This window comes from Chiloscyllium punctatum, chromosome 6 (genome assembly GCF_047496795.1).
Source record: "Chiloscyllium punctatum isolate Juve2018m chromosome 6, sChiPun1.3, whole genome shotgun sequence".
In the NCBI taxonomy this organism is placed as follows: Eukaryota; Metazoa; Chordata; class Chondrichthyes; order Orectolobiformes; family Hemiscylliidae; genus Chiloscyllium; species Chiloscyllium punctatum.
The window spans coordinates 76757231-76776244 of NC_092744.1; the positions used below are offsets into that span (position 1 = coordinate 76757231).

A 19014-nucleotide genomic window follows, 5' to 3' on the forward strand; every position below is an offset into this window, starting at 1 on the left:
TAAGCTTCCAAAAAAATATTATTTCTTTCAGGTTGTCACAAACTCTATTTTCTTACTCCAGTTTACCCAGTATGCTTTAGATTTGACAGTACCATCCTATTACAATGTGGGCACATATCTACACTGTGCCCATAGAATCTCATATTTGAATGCTTCCCAGTGATTTGCCACTGACCTTCCTTCCAGTAGCTTTAATCAGTCTACTTTTTCCAGGTCATCTTTCAGCATTATAAACTGTATTTTCCCCCAATGTATGACTTTTACTCCTGTTTTACTTTTGTCCCTTTTCACACTGATTCTAAGTCTAAACGTATTATGATCACTAACTCCAAAAATAATCACCCATCACAACTTCATCCACCCGCCCAGCTTTGAATCCTAAGACTAATATTAGAATCGCTCTTGGGCATGTTATGTGCTGGTTAAAAAAAATTCTCTTGAAAGCAGTTCAAGAATTTTTTGCCCTCTGGGCCTTACACACTGCATTTCAGTTAATACTGGTTAGTTGAAATTCTCAACTATTAATGTCCTATTGTCTTTGCACTCAGAAATTAATCTAAATATTTGCTCCATTAATAATCTGCCACTATTTGTGGATCTATACAACAAGCCTAGCAACATGGCTGCCCCTATCCTTTGTTTCTGAGCACAACCCATCAGGCGTCATTTGATGTTTCATTTAGTATCACCTCGCCTCACAACTATAAGTGATTCTTTAACCAAAAATGCTATTTGCTTTAATCTCTTTCTCTATCCTGTTTGAAAATTCTATATCTAGGAATGTTGAGCTGCCATTCTTTGTTCCACTTTAAGCCAAATTTCCATTATAGCAACAATCTCAGGTAATTATATCAAGATTAGAGTGGCGTTAGAAAAGCATAGCAGGTCAGGCAACATCCGAGGAGCAGGAAAATCAACGTTTCGGGCAATAGTTCTGCATCATTCCTGTCAATGTGACTCTAGGTCAGGTTTATTGATTCTAATCTTGTCTTTAACCTCTAGAATCTGCAGAACTCACTTGTGCCTCAGAAAATTATATGTCTATCTGGGCCCTCAGCTTATCAGCTTTATTTGCTATATTCCTTTCACTTAATGCTGCCAAATTCCTGTGCTGTTCACTTTTTAACCTCTGCTTCTTCAATTTTTTTAGAACTACTCGCTAAATTTCTGCCTCCTGTTCCCTGCTCGGGATGTTCTCCAGGTTCCTATCACCCTACCAATTTAACCCTCCCCAACAGCACTAGCAAATTTCCCTGCAGTGAAATTTATCCTGATCCTGTTCAGGTGTACAGGTCCCATCTTTCCCAGAACTGGTCACAATGCCTGAGAAATCAGATGCCCCAGCCATATGTTCCGTCGCCCAATTCTCCTGTTCCTATGCACACTAGCACCAATGACTGGGAGTAATCCTGCTTTAGAGGTCCTGCATTCCAATCACCTACTTACCTCGCTGAAATCTGCTTTCAGGATCTTATCCTCATTTCTACCCCTGTTATTGACATCAAAATTAGGTCACAACCTCTGACTGATCACCTCCCCCACGTAAGTGTCCTGCAGCCATTTGAGGAAGCAATATACTGTCCTGGAGTCACATTGAGAGCCACGAAAACCCCCACTCTGATGTTCTACCTATTCCTCTTCCATTTTTTGCGTATGTGCTTATAGAACATTGATAGAAGAATACAGCACAGGAACAGGCCCATGATGTGCCAAATATGACACCAAATTAAACTAATCCATTCTGCCTGGCCTTGGTCCATGCCCCTCCATTCCTTGCATATTCATGTACTTATCGAAAAGACTCTTAAACACCCCTATCGTATCTGCCCCCACCATCACCACTGGCAGTGCGTTCCACACTCCTACTACTATGTGTAAAAAACTTGTCCCTCACATCGCCTTTGAACTTTGTCCCTCTCATCTTGAATGCATGTTGTCTAGTATTAGATATTTTAACTCTGGGAAAGGGATTCTGACCATCAACCCTTTCTATGCATCTCATAATTTCATGGGCTTCTATCAAGTCTCCCCTCAGCTTCCGCTACTCCAGAAAAAAGAACAACCTGAGTTTTGAAAGCCTCTCCGTATAACTCATACCCTCTAATCCAGGCAGCATTCTGGTAAACCTATTCTGCACCCTGTCCAAAGCTGCCACATTCTTTGTGTAATGTGGAGACCAGAATTGATGTAATATTCTAAGCATGGCCTGACCAAAATCTTGTAAAGCTGTAACATGACATGCTTGACTGGAAGAAATGCTCTGTCCATGATTTCATGGGTACCTTGATCAATGGGATCAATGGGCTGAGGAGTGGCAGGTGGAGTTTAATTTGGATAAATGTGAGGTATTACATTTTGGTAAAACAAAAAGGGCAAAGCTTAAACAGTTAATGGCAGGGTCCTGCATCGTGTTTTTGATCAGAGAGACCTAGGGTTCAGGTACATAGTTCTTTGAAATTTGTATCACAGATAGACAGGGTGGTTAAGAAGGTATTTAGTAAGCCCAGACCTTTGAGTATGGGCGTACGTAGAATCTCTACAGTGAGAACAGCCATTTGACCCAACAAGTCCACACTGACTCTCCACAGAGCATCCCATCCAGACTCACCACATATGTCTAACCTTGCAATTTTCATGGCTAATCCACCTAACCTGCACATCTCTGCACACTATGGGTAATTTAGCTCAGCCAATCCACCTAACTTGCTCATCTTTGGACTGTTTGAGGAAACTGGATCACGCGGAGGAAACCCATGCAGACATGGGGAGAATGTGCAAACTCCACACGGAGAGTCACCTGAGGCTGGTATTAAACCCAGCTCCCAGGCGCTGTGACGTAGCGTTGCTAACCACTGTGCCCTCTCTAGTTGGGGCATCATGTTGAAGTTCTCCAGGATGTTAATGAAGCCACTTTTGGAGTTCTGATCACCCTGTTATAGGAAGGATATTATTAAACTGGAGAGGGTTCAGAATAGATTTATCAGGATGTTGCCGGGACTGGAGAGTTTGAGTTATGAGGATAGGCTGAGACTTTTTAATGAAGTGTAAGAGGTTGAGCGGTGACCTTATAGATGTTTATGAAATAATGAGGGACATAGATAAGGTGAATAGCAAAAATCCTTACCCAAGGGTGAGGGAGTTCAAAACTAGGGGACATAATTTAAGGTGAAAGATGAAAGATTTAAAAGGGATGTGAGGGGCAACTTTTTCACACAGAGGGTGGTTTGTGTGTGGAATGAACTGCCAGAAGTAATAGATGCAGGTACAATTACAACAGTTAACAGACATTTGGACAGGTACACGAATAGGAAATGTTTAGAGAGATATGGCAACTCAGGCAAGTGGGACAAATTTAGTTTGGGAAACTTGGTTGGCATGGACGAGTTGGACTGAAGCTCTTTGGTGTTTCCATGCTGTATGACTCTATGACTCTATATACCACAGAATGCATTTCCACTTCCCCATGCTGACCTACCATCTCATAACTTTAAAAACTACTTTTTACAATTTGAATTGTAGAATACCAGGACTCACCAATCAGCTTCTTCCTCTGTACTGCAGAAGGATATACATTTTAGATCCACAAGGAGGTTAGTAAATAAAATTGGGACCTGTGGGATTAAGGAGAATATAGCCAATATTGATTAACAGACAGACCATTGAAATAAATAGATCATTCTCAAGATGGCAGGCGGTTCCCCTGGGTACCACAAGGATCAGTATTTTGGCAACAGATTTACATAAATGGTTTGCATGTGGGGACCATTTGTAATATTTCCAAACTTAGTGATGACACCAAACCAGATGGAAACCAAAGTTACGAGGAGGATGCAGGAGGACTTGAACAGGCTATGTAATGTGAATAAATGTGAAATTATTTACTTTGATGGAAAAGCAAATTCAAAAGCAGAATATTTCTTTAGTGGTGAGAGATTTGGAAGTGTGAATGTCCAAAGAGATGAGGGTGTCCTTGTTCATAAATCACTAAAAGCAGGGGCAGCAAGCAGTTAGGAAGGCAAATGGTATGCTGGCATTCATTACAAGGGGAGTTGATTGCAGTGAGCTATCTTTACTCCCATAATTTTATACAGCCTCAGTGAGACCTCATCTGGAGTACTGTGTACAGTTTTGGTATCGCTATCTAAGGAGAGATATACTTGCCACACAGGAAGTACATTAGAGATTCACCAGATTAATCCCTGGAACAGTGGTGTTGTTTACGAGAAGAGATAGAGGAAACGGGATATATATTCCCTCATTTCAGTGAATGAAGGGTGATCTGATTGAAGCTTTTAAAATACTTACAAGGTATGACAGGCTGAATGTAGATCAGATGTTTCCCCTGGTTTGTGACTCTAGGACCAGGAAACTTAAAGCAAGGTTAAGGAGTGAGGCATTTGGGAACTGGAATAAACAGGGATTCCCTCACTCATAGGATAATGAATCTTTGGAATTCTCGAGGGCTGTGGAATCTCAATGACAGGCTCAAGACAGAAACCTACTTTGCAGTAGTCAGCTCAGAATCAGCAGCACAGGCTCTGACACAGTATGGCCAGGGCTGCGCTCCAATATTCTCGAGTGAACTTCGAACTCCGAGCCCAATATAGATGGAGAACCAACCGATTTCAAACAAGATGGTGACCCATAAGATCAATGCACCAAGACCAGTTGGATGTTTACATCACCTAATGAATATCTGATCAGAGGCTCAGTTAAGAAAAACACCTTAATTATTGATAGCCAGAAAGTGGGAAAAAACAAATTATTCAAAATTAAAATAGGATCTGCATTTCTTTGTTGCCTTTCATGAACTCCTCATAACATCCCAGAATTCCTTACCCAATGACATTCTTTTGAAGTGTAAGTGACCTCTATAATTGGGAATGTAGCAGCCAAACCAGACATAGCAAATACCCACAGACAGCAATATGATAATGATAAAACATTTTATTTTGGTGCTATTGATTCATGGATGAATATTGGCCAAGAAACTTCAGATAACTGACTTGCTGTACTTTAAAATAACGGCATCTTTTTCATTCACCTGAGAAGACTATAAGATGTAGGCCATTTGGCCCATTGAGTATGCTCTGCCATTTAAATGTGGCTGACCTCAACCTCATTTTCCTGCCTTCTCCCCATAACCCTTGATCCCCGTACCAATCAAGAACCTATCTCTGTCTCAAATACCATCGATGACTTAGTTTCCAGAACCTTCTGTAGTATTGAGTTCCACAGATTAACCACAGCTGAAGAAATTCCTCCTCATCTCAATTCTAAAGGATTGTCCCTTCACTCTGAGGGACTGTGCCTGAGGTCATTGTCTCTTCTATTAGTGGAAGCTCCTCTCTAATGCCAGCATGTTCTTTCTTAGATACGGGGGCGTAAAGCTACTCACAATACAGGGTAACCTCAATTATCCGAAAGACACGGGAGGGGAGTATTTTCTTCAGGTAATCAAATATTTGGATAATCGAATGTTCGGATAATACAGTTTAACCAAGCACTGGGACCTTGAGATCTTGTTTGGATAATCCGAACTTTGGATAATCGACATTCGGATAATTGAGGTTGCCCTGCATTCCAAATGTAGCCTGACCACAGCCTTATAGAGCCTCAGCAGTACATCTCTGCTCTTGTATTCTAGCCCTCTGGAAATAAATGCGAACATTGCATTTGCCTTCCTAACTGCCAGCTGAACCCACATGTTAACTTTAAGAAAATCCTGCACTAGGACTGCCAAGTCCCCTTCTGCTTTAGTTTCCCTGTTTAAAAAATATTTGATGCCTCTATTCATCCTGCCAAAGTGAATAACCTCACATTTTCCCACCTTATATTCTACTCACCACTACTTTGCCCACTCTTCCAGCCTGTCCAAGTCCTTCTGCAGCCTCCCTGCTTCCTCAACACACCTGTACTCCAATGCCCTCAGTTTCTTCATTCAGATTGTTAACAATATGTGAATAATTGTGGTCCCAACACTGACCCCAGTAGAACTTCACTAGTCACTGGCTGCCCATCCTGAAAAAGATCCCTCTATACCCACTTTCTGCCTTCTGCCAGTTAGCCATTCCTCTACCTATGACATCATATCCTTGTCCCTAACATCATTGGCTATTATCTTCTTTAGCAGCCTTCTGTCCAGCAACTTGACAAAGACCTTCTGGAAATCCAAACAGATCATGTCCACTGGTTCTCCTTTGTCTAATTTAGTTGTTACCTCCTCAAAGAATTCTAACAGATTTGTCAGGCATGACCTTTCCTTGATGAAGCCATGCTGAGTCAATCCTATTTTACCCTGCACTTCCAAGTACTCCATAATCTCATCCTTAAGTATGGACTCCAAAACCTTACCAACAACCGAGGGCAGGTTAACCAGCCTATAGTTTCCTGTCTTCTGCTTCCCTCCCTTCTTAAACAGGGGTGTTACATTAACTATTTTCCTGGGATCCTCCCTTACTCCAGCAATTTCTGAAAGATCACCAATGCCTTCACAATCTCTTCAGATATCTCCTTCAGAACTCTAGAGAATAATCCATCTGGTTTATGTGATTTATCTAACTTCAGATCTTTCAGCCTCCCCTGGATTTCTCTACCTGCCTCATTTATAGCGACACCCTTCTGACGCTGATCGCTGACTGAATTCGAAGTAGTTAACTTAAGGGGTGTGACTGCCTCTTGAAGCACAGCATCCAAATTACTCTCCCCCTCCCTGATGTGTCATAATCGTCAAAGCCCAGACTCCAGCTCAGCAACTCTGTGGCAGAGTTCCTGAAGCAACAAACACTTTACCACACATGTGGTCACTATGAGCCACAGTGAGGTCCATAGCCCCCCCATCTTGCAGGTACAACATATTGACTTTTAAATATTTTCAGTCTTTTAGTTTTTGACTTGTAAATACTTTTAATTGGAAAATAAACTATAATAGGTAGTCAAATTAGAGAATTAGAGAAAATAGACAAGTCTCAGTTTTATGTTCAACTTAAAAGACAACATCTCCAACAGTGCAGACCTCCCTCAGCACTGCATTGAAACATCAAGTCTTTACTTAACACTGACTTAGAGGTGCCTGGGGTGGACAAAGTTAAAAATTACACAACACCAGGTTATAGTCCAACAGGTTTATTTGGAAGCATCAGCTTTCGGAGCGCTGCTCCTTCATCAGGTGGTTATAGAACAGAGTCATATGACACAGACTTTATAGCAGCAGGATTGCAGTGTCATGGAGTGAAGTGGGAGTTGAAACCACAGTGTTCTAATTCAGAGGTGACAACTCTACTAACTGAGCCGCAGGTTACACATAATCGCTATCGTTTAAAGATGTGTATTCTTAAAAACTAATACCATATGTTCATTGCCCTGGTATATGTAATGTACAGTCTTTTTGTAAATGACAGTGGTCATATATACCCAGGTTATGCTTTATTCTTTGCTGAGGCTGCTTGTTGCCAGTATATCTGTAATGATGTGTGACAGAAAGAGTAGAATGTATTTAAGTGAGATTTCAATCAGCGCAGTATTTTGGTCTGTGATTTGATCAGACTGTGATGCCTTTCTGCATTCCATCACTATTAGATAGGACTGTCTTTAGATAGCACAAGATAACTTGCCTTGTAACTGAGCAGCATTGTACAAAACATGAAGACATGATGGGAATGCAATCTTTTCAATGTTGAACTTTCCTCATTTGAGTTTAGGAGTGGTTTGTCGTTCCAACTCTGCCTAAATACCAATTTCACTGACATTGCCCCTCCTGCAGTATGAAGTAGGTAAGGGTCACCTCGAGTGTACCTGCTGACTTCATCTGTGGGAAGTGCACCCAACTCCAGCTCCTCAAGAACCGTGTTAGGGAACTGGAACTGGAGCTGGATCATTCAGGAGGCAGAGAGGGGGTTTTTGAGAGGAGTTACAGGGAGGTAGTTACTCCATAGCCACGTGAAGAAGATAGATGGATTACCATCAGGAGTAGGAAAGAGAACCAGCAGGCAGTGCAGGGATCTCCTGTGGTAGGGGTTCCCCTCAACAACAAGTATACCATTTTGGATACTATTGGATGGGGGGGGTTGCGATTTACCAGGGGTAAGCAATGGTGCACAGGTCTCTGGTGCAGAGTCTGTCCCTGTTGCTCAGATGCGAAGGGGGAAGAGGAGCAGAGCTTTAGTCATTGGGGACTCCATAGTTAGGGGGGACAGATAGGAGGTTTTGTGGAAATGAGAGAGACTCATGATTGGTGTGTTCCCTCCCAGGTGCCAGGGTTCGTGATGTCTCTGATCATGTTTTTAGGATCCTTGAGGGGCGGGGGAGCGGCCCCAAGTCGTGGTCCACATAGATCCCCACCTTTCTTCCTACCCAAGGCAGAAATTCAGGGAGCTAGGGTGGAAGCTTAGAGCTAGAACAAACAGATTTGTTATCTCTGGTTTGTAGCCCGTGCCACGTGCTTGTGAAGTGAGGAATAGGGAGACAGCGGAGTGAACATGTGCCGACAGAGATGGAGGGTTTTGGATTCTTGGATAATTGGAGCTCTTTCTGGGGAAGTTGGGACCTCTACAAACAGGACAGTCTTCACTTGAACCAGAAGGTATCAATTGCCTGGGGGGGGGGGGAAGAGAGATTTGCTAACACTCTTTGGTGGGGTGGGGGTATGTTTAAACTAATGCAGCAGGGGGATGGGAACCTGAATTGTAGTTCCAATGTACAGGAGGTTGAGGGTAATGAGGTCAGGGATAGGTTTGCAAGGTCATGAGAGGACACCAGCAATTAGGATGTTGGTTTGAAATGTGTGTACTTCATTGCCAGTAGCATCCAGAATAAGGTGGGTGAACGTGGAGCATAGGTTGGTACCTGGGATTTCAATGTTGTGGCCATTTCAGAGACATGGCTAGAGGAGGGACAAGAATGGTTGTTGCAGATTTTGGTATTTCGATGATTCAGTAAGAACAGAGATGTTGGTAAAAGGTGCGCTGGGGTTGGGGGGTGTGGGGGGAATGGGGTAGGGTGGACGTATGGCGATGTTAATCAAGGGTAGCATGACAGCGGCTGAGAAAACTTTTGAGGACTCATCCACTGAGGTAGTTTGGGCTGAGGTTAGAAACAGGAAAAGAGAGGTCACCCTGTTGGCAGTTTTCCATAGGCCTCTGAATTGTTCCAGGGATGTAGAGGAAAGGATAGCAAAGATGATTCTCAATAGGAGCGAGAGTAACAGAGTAGTTGTTATGGGGCACTTTAACTTCCCCAATATTGACTGGGAATATTATAGTTCAACAAGTTTAGATGGGTCAGTTTTTATTCAATGTGTGCAGGAGAGTTTTCTGACACAGTATGTAGACAGGCCAACAAAGGGAGACACCATATTGAATTTGGTTTTGGGAATGAACCCAGCCAGGTGTTAGATTTGGAGGTAGGTGAGCACTTTGGCTATAGTGACCATATGTTTACAATAGCAATGGGCAGGGATGGGTATATAACACAGGGAAAGAGGTATAACTGGGGGAAAGGCCATTATTATGCAATTAGGCAAGATTTAGGATGCATCAAATGGGGAAGGAAACTGCAGGGGATGGACACACTTGAAATGTAGAGCTTACTCAAGACACAGTTACTGTAGGTCCTTGATAATTATATACCTATCAGGCAGGGAGGTAGTTGTCAAGAGAGGGAGCCATGGTTTACTAAAGAAGTTGAAGATTTTGTCAATAGGAAGAGGAAGACTTATGTGAGGGTGAAGCGTGAAGGCTCAGGTAGGGGGCTTGAGAGATGTAAGTTAGCAAGAAAAGATCTAAAGAGACGGCTAAGAAGAGTCAGGAGGGGATATGAGAAGTTTTTGACGGATAGGATCAAGGAAATGATAGGATCAAGGAGAGGCCTTGTAGAGATATATCAGGAATAAAATAATGACTACAGTAAGATTAGGGTCAATCAAAGATAGTAGTGGAAAGTTGTGTGTGGAATCTGAGGACATAGGGGAAGCGCTTAATGTCTGTATTCACATTGAAGAGGAGATATGTTAGTGAGAATATGGAGATACAGATTATATGGGATCGAGGTTGACAAAGAGGAGGTTTTAGCAATTTTGGAAGATCTGAAATTAGATAAAACCCCAGGGCCAGATGGGATTTATTCTCTGATTCTCTGGGAAGCCAGGAAGGAAATTGAAGAGCCTTTAACTTCAATCTTTATGCCCTCATTGTCGACAGGAGTAATACCAGAAGACTGGAGGATAGCAAATGTTGTTTCCTTGTTTAAGAAGGGAAGTTGGGATAACCCTAGGCCAGTGAACCTTACTTCGGTTGTGGGTAAGGTTTTGGAAAAGGTTATAAGAGATAGGATTTATAGTCATCTGGATAGGAGTAATCTGATTAGAGATAGTCAACATGGTTTTGTGAAGGGGATGTCGTGCATCACTAACCTTATTGAGTTCTTTGAGAAGGTGACAAAATAAGTGGATGAAGTTAAGGCGGTTGATGTGGTGTATATGGACTTCAGTAAGGCATTTGATAAGGTTCCACATGGTAGGCTATTGCACAAAATAAGGAGTTTCAGGATTGAAGGTGATTTAGCAGTTTGGATCAGAAATTGGCTGGCTGAAAGAAGACAGAGGGTGTTGGTTGATGGGAAATGTTCAACCTGGAGCTCAGTTACCAGTGGTGTGCCACAAGAATCTGTTTTGGGACCACTGCTGATTGTCATTTTTATAAATGTGGGGTAGAAGGATGGGTTAGTAAATTTGCAGATGACACTAAGGTAGGCAGAGTTGTGGATAGTGCTGAAGGATGTTGTGTTACAGAGGGACATATATAAGATGCAGAACTGCGTTGAGAAGTAGCGAACTGAGTTTAATGCAGAAAGGTGTGAGGTAGTTCACTTTGGAAGAAGTAACAGGAATGCAGAGTACTGGGCTAATGGTAAAATTCTTGGCGGTGTAGATGATCAGAGACATCTCGGTATCCAGGTGCATAAATCCACCCAGATTGATTGGGTTGTTAAGAAGGCATATGGTGTGTCAGTGTTTATTGATAGGGGGATTGAGTTTTGGAGCCACGAGGTCATGCTTCAGCTGTACAAGACACTGGTAAGGCCTCACCTGGGGTATTGCGTGCGGTTCTGCATTATAGGAAGAATGTGAAAACTTTGGAAGGGGTTCAGAGGAAATTTACTAGGATGTTACCGGTATGGAAGGAAGATCTTATGAGGAAAAGCTGAAGGAACTAAAGCTGTTTCGTTGGAGAGAAGTTTGAGTGGTAACTTAATCAAGGCATATAAGATAATCAGAGGGTTAGATAGGGTGGACAGTGAGAGCCTTTTTCCTCAGATGGTGAAGGATGAGGAAACACGAGGAGACATAGCTTTAAATTGAGGGGTGATAGATATAGGACAGACAGATTTAGAGTAGTTTCTTCACTCAGAAATTAGTAGGGGGCGGGAAACTGCCTGCCTGCAACAGTAATAGACTCACCAACATTAAGGGCATTTAAATGGGCATTGGATAGACATATGGATAATAATGGAATGGTGTAGGTTAGACGGGCATCAGATTATTTTTACAGGTCGGCGCAACATCGAGGGCTGAAGGGCCTGTACTGCGCTGTAACGTTCTATGTTCTATGTTTTTGAGGGCGGTCTGTCCTCAAAGGTTATAACAGGAGATCAGGAAAACCTCTGCCAACTTCATAGACCATAAATTGTTGAAGTAACAGTTTTGTATCTCACTCAGATAGAAAATGGTTGTGTATCCATTATATACCCAATCTGCTTTTATTTTCCAATGAAGTCTATGGAATACTGCATTTAATTCTGGTCTCCCTGCTACAGGAAAGATGTTAAACTTGCAGGAGTTGAGAAAAGGTTTACAAGGATTTTGCCAAGGTTTGAGCTACAGGGAGAGGCTGAATAGGCTGGGGCTGTTTTCCCTGGAGCATCGGAGGCTGAGGGGTGACCTTATAGAGGTTTATAAAATTAAGAGGGGCATGGATAGGGTAAATAGACAAGGTGTTTATCCTAGGTAGGGGAGTCCAAAACTAAGGGGCACAGGTTTAAGATGAAAGGGAAAAGACTTAAAAAGAACCTAAGGGGTAACTTTTTCATGCAGACAGTGATGAATGTATGAAATGCACTGCCAGAAGAAGGTGGTGGAGATGGGTACAATTACAACATTTAAAAGGCATCTACATGGGTTCATGAATAGGAAGTGTTTGGAATGCCGTGGGCCAAATGCTGGCGAGTGGAAGTAGATTAATTTAGGATATCTGGTCGGCATGGACAAGTTCGACCAAAGAGTCTGTTTCCATGCTGTGCATCTGAACGACTCTATGAAGAATAAAGTCTGTTGGATGTAAAACAGGCATGATTCCAACATGACTGTGCCCCATTCCGCCAAGTTAGATTAAATTTGTGGCCGCAATACTTAATACCCATTGAATCTGTCTTCACTGCTTCCTCCTTTAGTGTACAAATATTTTGGGAACTGTACTTGCACAGTAATGGATACAGTCTGTTCCGTTACCATGTGAACCCACGTTATAAGAAAATTGTGTTATATAGCAGCACCATTTAAACCAATGGGACCAGAACAGTGTTATAGCCAAGACAGATAAGGAAAGTTTGCATGCTACAACTAATAGCCTAAATCCTCCAATCGCATGATAGCCAAGTTGCATTGAGGAAATGCGCATTATAGCAGAACTGGCTGTTCTGAAACACGGAGTCGAAAAGTGTGGCATTGGCAAAGCACATCAGGCAGCATCCGAGGAGCAGGAGCAGGAGAATCAACGTTTCGGGCATAAGCCCTTTATCAGGAATGTGCAAAATGTCAACAGCTTTTGACTCTGATCTCCAGTATCTGCAGGCCTCAATTTCTCCTGTACTAAAACACAGTTCATCATACCATAACAGAGAGTGAATTGCTCCCATTTAGTACCATCAGTGGAGTTCACCCTGTAACATGTCTGAGTTGCAGCATATGAGACAATAGTGTATTTCTGTTTACAAGGAGTGGAATCTTATAAGGGCTGGAGTGATATGGGTTATGTCAGGATTTTTGGCAGAATCACACAAGTCACAATGGCTCAGTGGTTAGCACTGCTGCCTCACAGCACTGGGTTTGACTCCAGCCTCTGTGTGGAGTTTGCACATTCTCCCCATGCCTGAGTGGGTTTCCTCTGGGTGCTCCGGTTTCCTCCCACAGTCCAAAGATGTGCAAGTTAGATGAATTGGTCATGCTAAATTGTCCCATAGTATTCAATGATATGTAGGTTAGGACCATTAGTCGGGGTAAATGTAGAGTAGTGGGGGTAGGGGAATGGATCTGGGTAGGTTACTCTTCTGACGGTCGGTGTGGACTTGTTGGGCCAAATGGCCTGTTTCCACACAGTGGGGATTCTTCTTCTAAGTCCTGTGAGGCTGGTCTCACCTTCTGGAGCAATTGGGCATATGCCGAACAGTATGCTGAGTTTCTCGCTGGGCAGCGACAAGTTGTTCATCAAAAGGAGACCATTGCTTGATTCCACAACTCACCTCATGGTCATTGAGCTTGCTATCTTACTAAGTGTGATGAGGAAGCTACATGACAAGAATTCTTGACATGGCGGTCAGGCCGGGCACCTGGTGATCTCAGATCGCCACTGACTCTTTGTAGCTTGCCATCTCAGGGCATGATCAACAGGCACAGCCATGCACATCCCTCATCTTTGGATACTGCCATCTGACCAGTCTGCTAACCCCTTACAATCTTCAAGATGCCTCTCTGATCCAGTTGCAGGACACTTAGGAAGCAGAGTCCTGCACTGCAGATCACAACAACTGGCACTGAAAGGCTGCAGCAAGGACACAGTGCAGAGACAGCTACAGATTGCACCAGGGCTGCCTGCTTGCTGTATTAGCGCTTGTTCACTTAGCGCCTACTTGCTTACTCTCAGTTTCCACGCTTTGGCTTGCAAAGCTATTGTGGTTAGCACATTGGCAGTTCAGCCAGAGTTAAAGGCTACCAGCACTGCCGTGCTGACAAACTCTTTGGTACAGACACGGGCTGCTTGCACACTTTCCCCCTCCTCCCCCACCCCGGGATCTCTTCACGAGAGGGACATCAAAATGTCAATCTAACGCTGCAGCGTGTGTCAGCTGATGTACACAATGTACGTTTAGAATCATAAAACTGTAGAATCAGAATCCTTACAGTGTGGAAGCAGGCCATTCGGCCCATTAAGTTGACACTGACCATCCAAAAGGAATCCCATCCAGACCATCCTCCCTACCCTATCCCTGTAACCCTGCATTTCCCATGGCTAACCCACCCTGCCTGCACATCTTTAGACAGTGGGAGGAAACCGGAGCACCCAGTACAGATGCAGGAGAATGAGCAACCTCTACACCGACAGTAACGGAAGAGTGGAATTGAACCCGGGTCCCTGGAGCTGTGAGGCAGCAGTGCTAACCACTGTGCCACCCTATTTACTCAACTAAATGACCATATTGCAAACTGGATGGGAGCTCGTCCTCACTCCAATTACGGGGGAGGCACTGTCTTGGACACAGTCTGCACAAAGTCCTGGGGCTTAGTCACAGCCAGTTATCAGCTGAACAAAGAGACCTTGGAGTGCAGGTTCATAGTTCCTTGAAAGTAGAGTCACAGGTAGATAGGATAGTGAAGAAAGCATTTGGTATGCTTTCCTTTATTGGTCAGAACATTAAGTTTGGAGTTGGGGGTGACCTTATAGAGGTTTATAAAATCATGAGGGTATGGATAGGGTAAATAGACAAGGTCTTTTCCTGGCGTCAGGGAGTCCAGAACTAGAAGGCATAGGTTTAGGGTGAGATGGGAAAGATATAAAAGGGACTTAAGTGGCAACGTTTTCATACAGAGGGTGGTGCGTGTATTTAATGAAATGAGAGGAAGTGGTGGAGGTTGGTACAATGACAGCATTTAAAAGGCATCTGGATGGGCATATGAATAGGACGGGGTTAGAGGGATATGGGCCAAGTGCTGACAAATGGGACGAGATTGGGTTGGGATATCTGGTAGCATGGACGGGTTGGAGTGAAGGGTCTGTTTCCATGCTGTACATCTCTATGACAAGCCCAGGAGCAGAAGCGGGTCACTGTGAAGGCCAAGCAGCACCAGGGAAAGGTCACTGCAGCAGAGCCCCTCAGGACCCAGAGGAAGACCACAGGGTTTCACCCCTTCTGCTATATTTCCTGGGTATGAGCGAGATGCACGTACCAGAGCACAGTGACAGAGCTGGAGTGGGCCCTAAGGGCTTCAGGAGTAGGAAGCCACCCTCTCCAAGTGACTGCCACTTTGAACTTCAACTGTCCTCTTTCAGAGAGCAGTGGGAGAACTGTGTTGCATCTCTCAGTTGTGCACACACAAATGCATCAGGATGGTGACAAATGCCATCTGTGAAAGTTCTGATCACTATTATTACTTCCTGGAAGTGTATGCCTGCTACCCTGGCATCTGCCATGACTCCTACACCCTAGAACAATCTTATGTCCCTAGTGACCCTGAGGGTCCTGACAAGGCTGGTTATTGGGGGACAAGGGCCATGGCTATGACCATGGCTCATGACATCTTTGCTCAAGCCTCCTGACTAATTAGATTACTGACAGTGTGGAAACAGGCCCTTTGGCCCAACAAGTCCACACCGACCCGCCAAAGCGCACCCACCCAGACCCATTCCCCTACATTTACCCCTGCACCTAACACTACGGGCAATTTAGCATGGCCAATTCACCTAATCTGCACATCTTTGGACTGTGGGAGGAAACCCACACAGACACGGGGAGAATGTGCAAACTCTGCACAGTCAGTCGCCTGAGGTGGGAATTGAACCTGGGTCTCTGGCGCTGTGAGGCAGCAGTGCTAACCACTGTGCCAATGTGGAGCACAGATACAATGCTTTCAGCAGAGCCATGGTGGAGCAGACGATAGGGCTGCTGAAGATTTGGTTCCAGTGCTTAGACCATCCGAGAAGAGGGGAGGGGCTGATGTCGGCTTTAATCCTAATAGAGTGTGTTGCATTACCTTGACGTAGTGTGCTCTGCAGCTGGCATCAATGGGGATATAATGGAGGCTGAGAAATGGCTAGGGGGGAGAATGGGAGTCATCTTCTGAGGAGGAAGCCAAGGACAGTGAGGAACACAGCAACTTCAGGATCCACAAGCCAGATAGAACCTGATTGATATCCACTTCCAATAGACGGGAATGAGGAATAGCAGACCATCGTGGAATGTTAAATCGTATTGGTAATGATGCCAGTCTTTGATTTGCATTATGGGAGAGAAATGTTCAGAATTGTCCAGTTACTCTCCTTTGTGACAATGACACGCTGTAGGTGTCGGGGAGGAAAGAGCGACTGAGAGAGGGTATTTAGACCGGATGTAGTGAAGGACAGGTAAACTGTATGACCTGATGGTTAAACAGTAGCTGGGATAAGAGCTGGGGTTGTATGTGCAAGGGAGTGCCAAATGCACCTTGAGCCTTCTGGTTTTGTGGCCGCTACGCCATTACATTGACAGTGTGGGACAACATCCAATTGCCAATACTTGTCCGAATGCACAGTGGCCTTTCAAAGTGGTACAGGCAAGGGATGCCAATCTTGCAGCAGATGTCTCCTGAGTGGTGATATGGGGAATGAGTCAGTCACAAGAGACACCACAGCAGCAGAACAGGTAGTTAATAAGCCAAGTTTGGGAAGATACAGTGAGAAATATTCCTTGGCCTCATGGCAAAATCCCTCCGAAAAACTTGATGTAACTGACGAAAGTAGACAAAAAAAAATCTAAGATCCAGGCTAAGGTAAGTGCATGGAGTTAGGCCACAGATCAGCCATTGAATGGCAGGACAGGCTCGAGGGGCTGAATGGCCCACTCCTGTCCCTGAGTTCCTACGGTGTCCACTATAGATTCTCTGTTGTGTGACAGAATGGCTTCAACGATTTCTTGCTCATTACCTACAGGGGTACGTACTCTCCTTCAACCTTACAAATTAATGCTACTCCCTTTGCTCTTTGCTGCAATATTTTCCTTTTCAAGTGTAAAGCCAAATCATATTTTGAAAGCTACTACTGAAACTGCTTCCACACAGGCCATTTTTCTTTTGGCCTTACATCCCCTCTTACTCTTTTGATAATTGCCTTAACTCTGCGTCATATAAGTACTGACCCTCATTCCAATGCAAACACCTTTTTTTGCTTACTTTGTCAAAATCATTCATAACTTTCAGTTCTTCTATTAAATCTCCCTTTAACTTCCTCTGCTGTGAGGGATACAGCCCCAGTTTCACCAGTCTCTCATCCTCATCACTATTTGGGTAAATCTCCTCCACATGTCTCCCGTCATATCCTATGTCTCAATCAATAGAGCATAATACCAGGTTTGCGCATAATACCAGGTTTGTCAAACACTATCAAAAGTTATATATCACTATGTTCCTAACTCCCTTTGGAATTGGACCATTTGATTGAGATTGCCTCCCCTTCATTGTCATTCAAATATGCATTACTTCAGATTTCTCCATTTTTAATTTCAGCTCCATTTCTTTTCCAACTCACTGATGTATTTTTGCTGTTAGAGAGCAAAACAAAATGGCAGTGTTCTGTGTTCATAATGGGAGCTGAACGCGTTCTGTGCATGCTTGTTGTATTATGTTCAATTAGCACTGAGCTGTACCTATTACTTGATAACAGCATCAGCTTGACTGGAAATGCAGTAAAAGGGGAAGAGGTGTTGCACAAACAGTTTCAGTGGGAAGCAGAAGTTGACTGAGTTGGGGTTCACTGGTCCTGACAATTCTGTTCTCTCCACAGGCCATGCAGTATATCTCAGTCTTCGTTGACAACAGATCTGGTTTTGCTGTCACCATCCGAAGTGGCTCGGATTTCACAGGGATCTTCCTGGGCACGTAGAGGCAGCCAGTGGAATGGATCCTTGGACCTGCTCGACTTCCTTCTCTCCTCCTTCTCTCCCACGTTAAGACTCCCTTTGCCAATCCGTCCCCTGCAATATCGCATCGCCCATGAATTTACTCCTGCAGTGGGGAGGGCAGATAGCAAAGAGCACTCGGGGGCAGTAAAGACATTAACCAGAACTTTTTTTTGTGAGCGTGTCATGGACCTCTGGGGATATTCTGGAGAAATCTTTCTTTTCGTGTATTTGTTTTAAATGACAATATTTTCCCTGAGTGACTGTCTACTGTTGGGAATATAATATCATTGTATTTCAAAGCTCTTGATGATCAGAAGATGACTTGAAATTTGCTTGCAACCCTGGATGTATCTTTAAAATAAGGAGCTGCATTTTCACAAACTCAGCCATTCAATACCCATTTCACAAGCGTGGGGACTGTTTAAAAAGTAGGGCATTCTCCCACTCTCCCTGAAAAGCTGCAAATCCCAAAACTTATCCTATTCCCTATATTTTAAAACAATTCAATGCATACTGCCTCAGAATTTGCCTCACCTTTTCCAAATGTGTTGTTTTTGTCTCTGGCTCTTAGAGAAGAATGTAGAAGGGGAACGAATCTGAAGCCTGTAGGTCGGCAATGAATCTTAAGCTGGCTTCCTCCCCAGTGAAAGAGAATGGTGTTAGGAGATAGATCCCAGCCCATATTCTACTGCCTGTGTGGCCCAACTGTACAACCATTCCCACACGAAGTGTGCAAGATGGTTAGTGTTAGATCTGGCAAAGTGGTGGAGGAGGGGGGATGTTACAAGCTTAGAAATAATTCATTATAAATCATAAATTTGTTGAGTTTTGCATCATATTGCTCAGTGTCTGAGCTTTGGCTTCCAATTGGGTTTGGTTGAAACAAAAAAGAGTAAGGGTTGGGGGGTGGGGGGGGGGGGGCTCCCAAACAGATCATGGAGATGACGGTCTTGGGAGTTGGTGGGTGAAGGGTTGGGATTTCTGATGGGATGTGTGGTCTGAAACCGAACCAAACTGAGGAAAGGGAAGCCCATCATTTGGCTTGTCAGCTGATAGACAAGAGCTTTGAAGTGGCTGACATGGCGACAAGTTGAT

The 19014-nt window shown here is 43.9% G+C and overlaps 1 protein-coding gene across 3 annotated transcripts in view; it reads left to right on the plus strand.

Moving 5' to 3' along the window:
* The window catches only part of LOC140478526 (erythroferrone-like), an 88215-nt gene extending 69418 nt beyond the window's left edge, over positions 1-18797 (plus strand). For all 3 annotated transcript variants that reach the window (XM_072571783.1, XM_072571784.1, XM_072571785.1), the window contains one exon: positions 17802-18797. In XM_072571783.1, the coding sequence (XP_072427884.1) occupies positions 17802-17900 (99 nt within the window). In that variant the 3' untranslated portion in view covers positions 17901-18797. The remainder of the gene's footprint in view (positions 1-17801) is intronic.
* Positions 18798-19014: the final 217 nt, after the last annotated feature.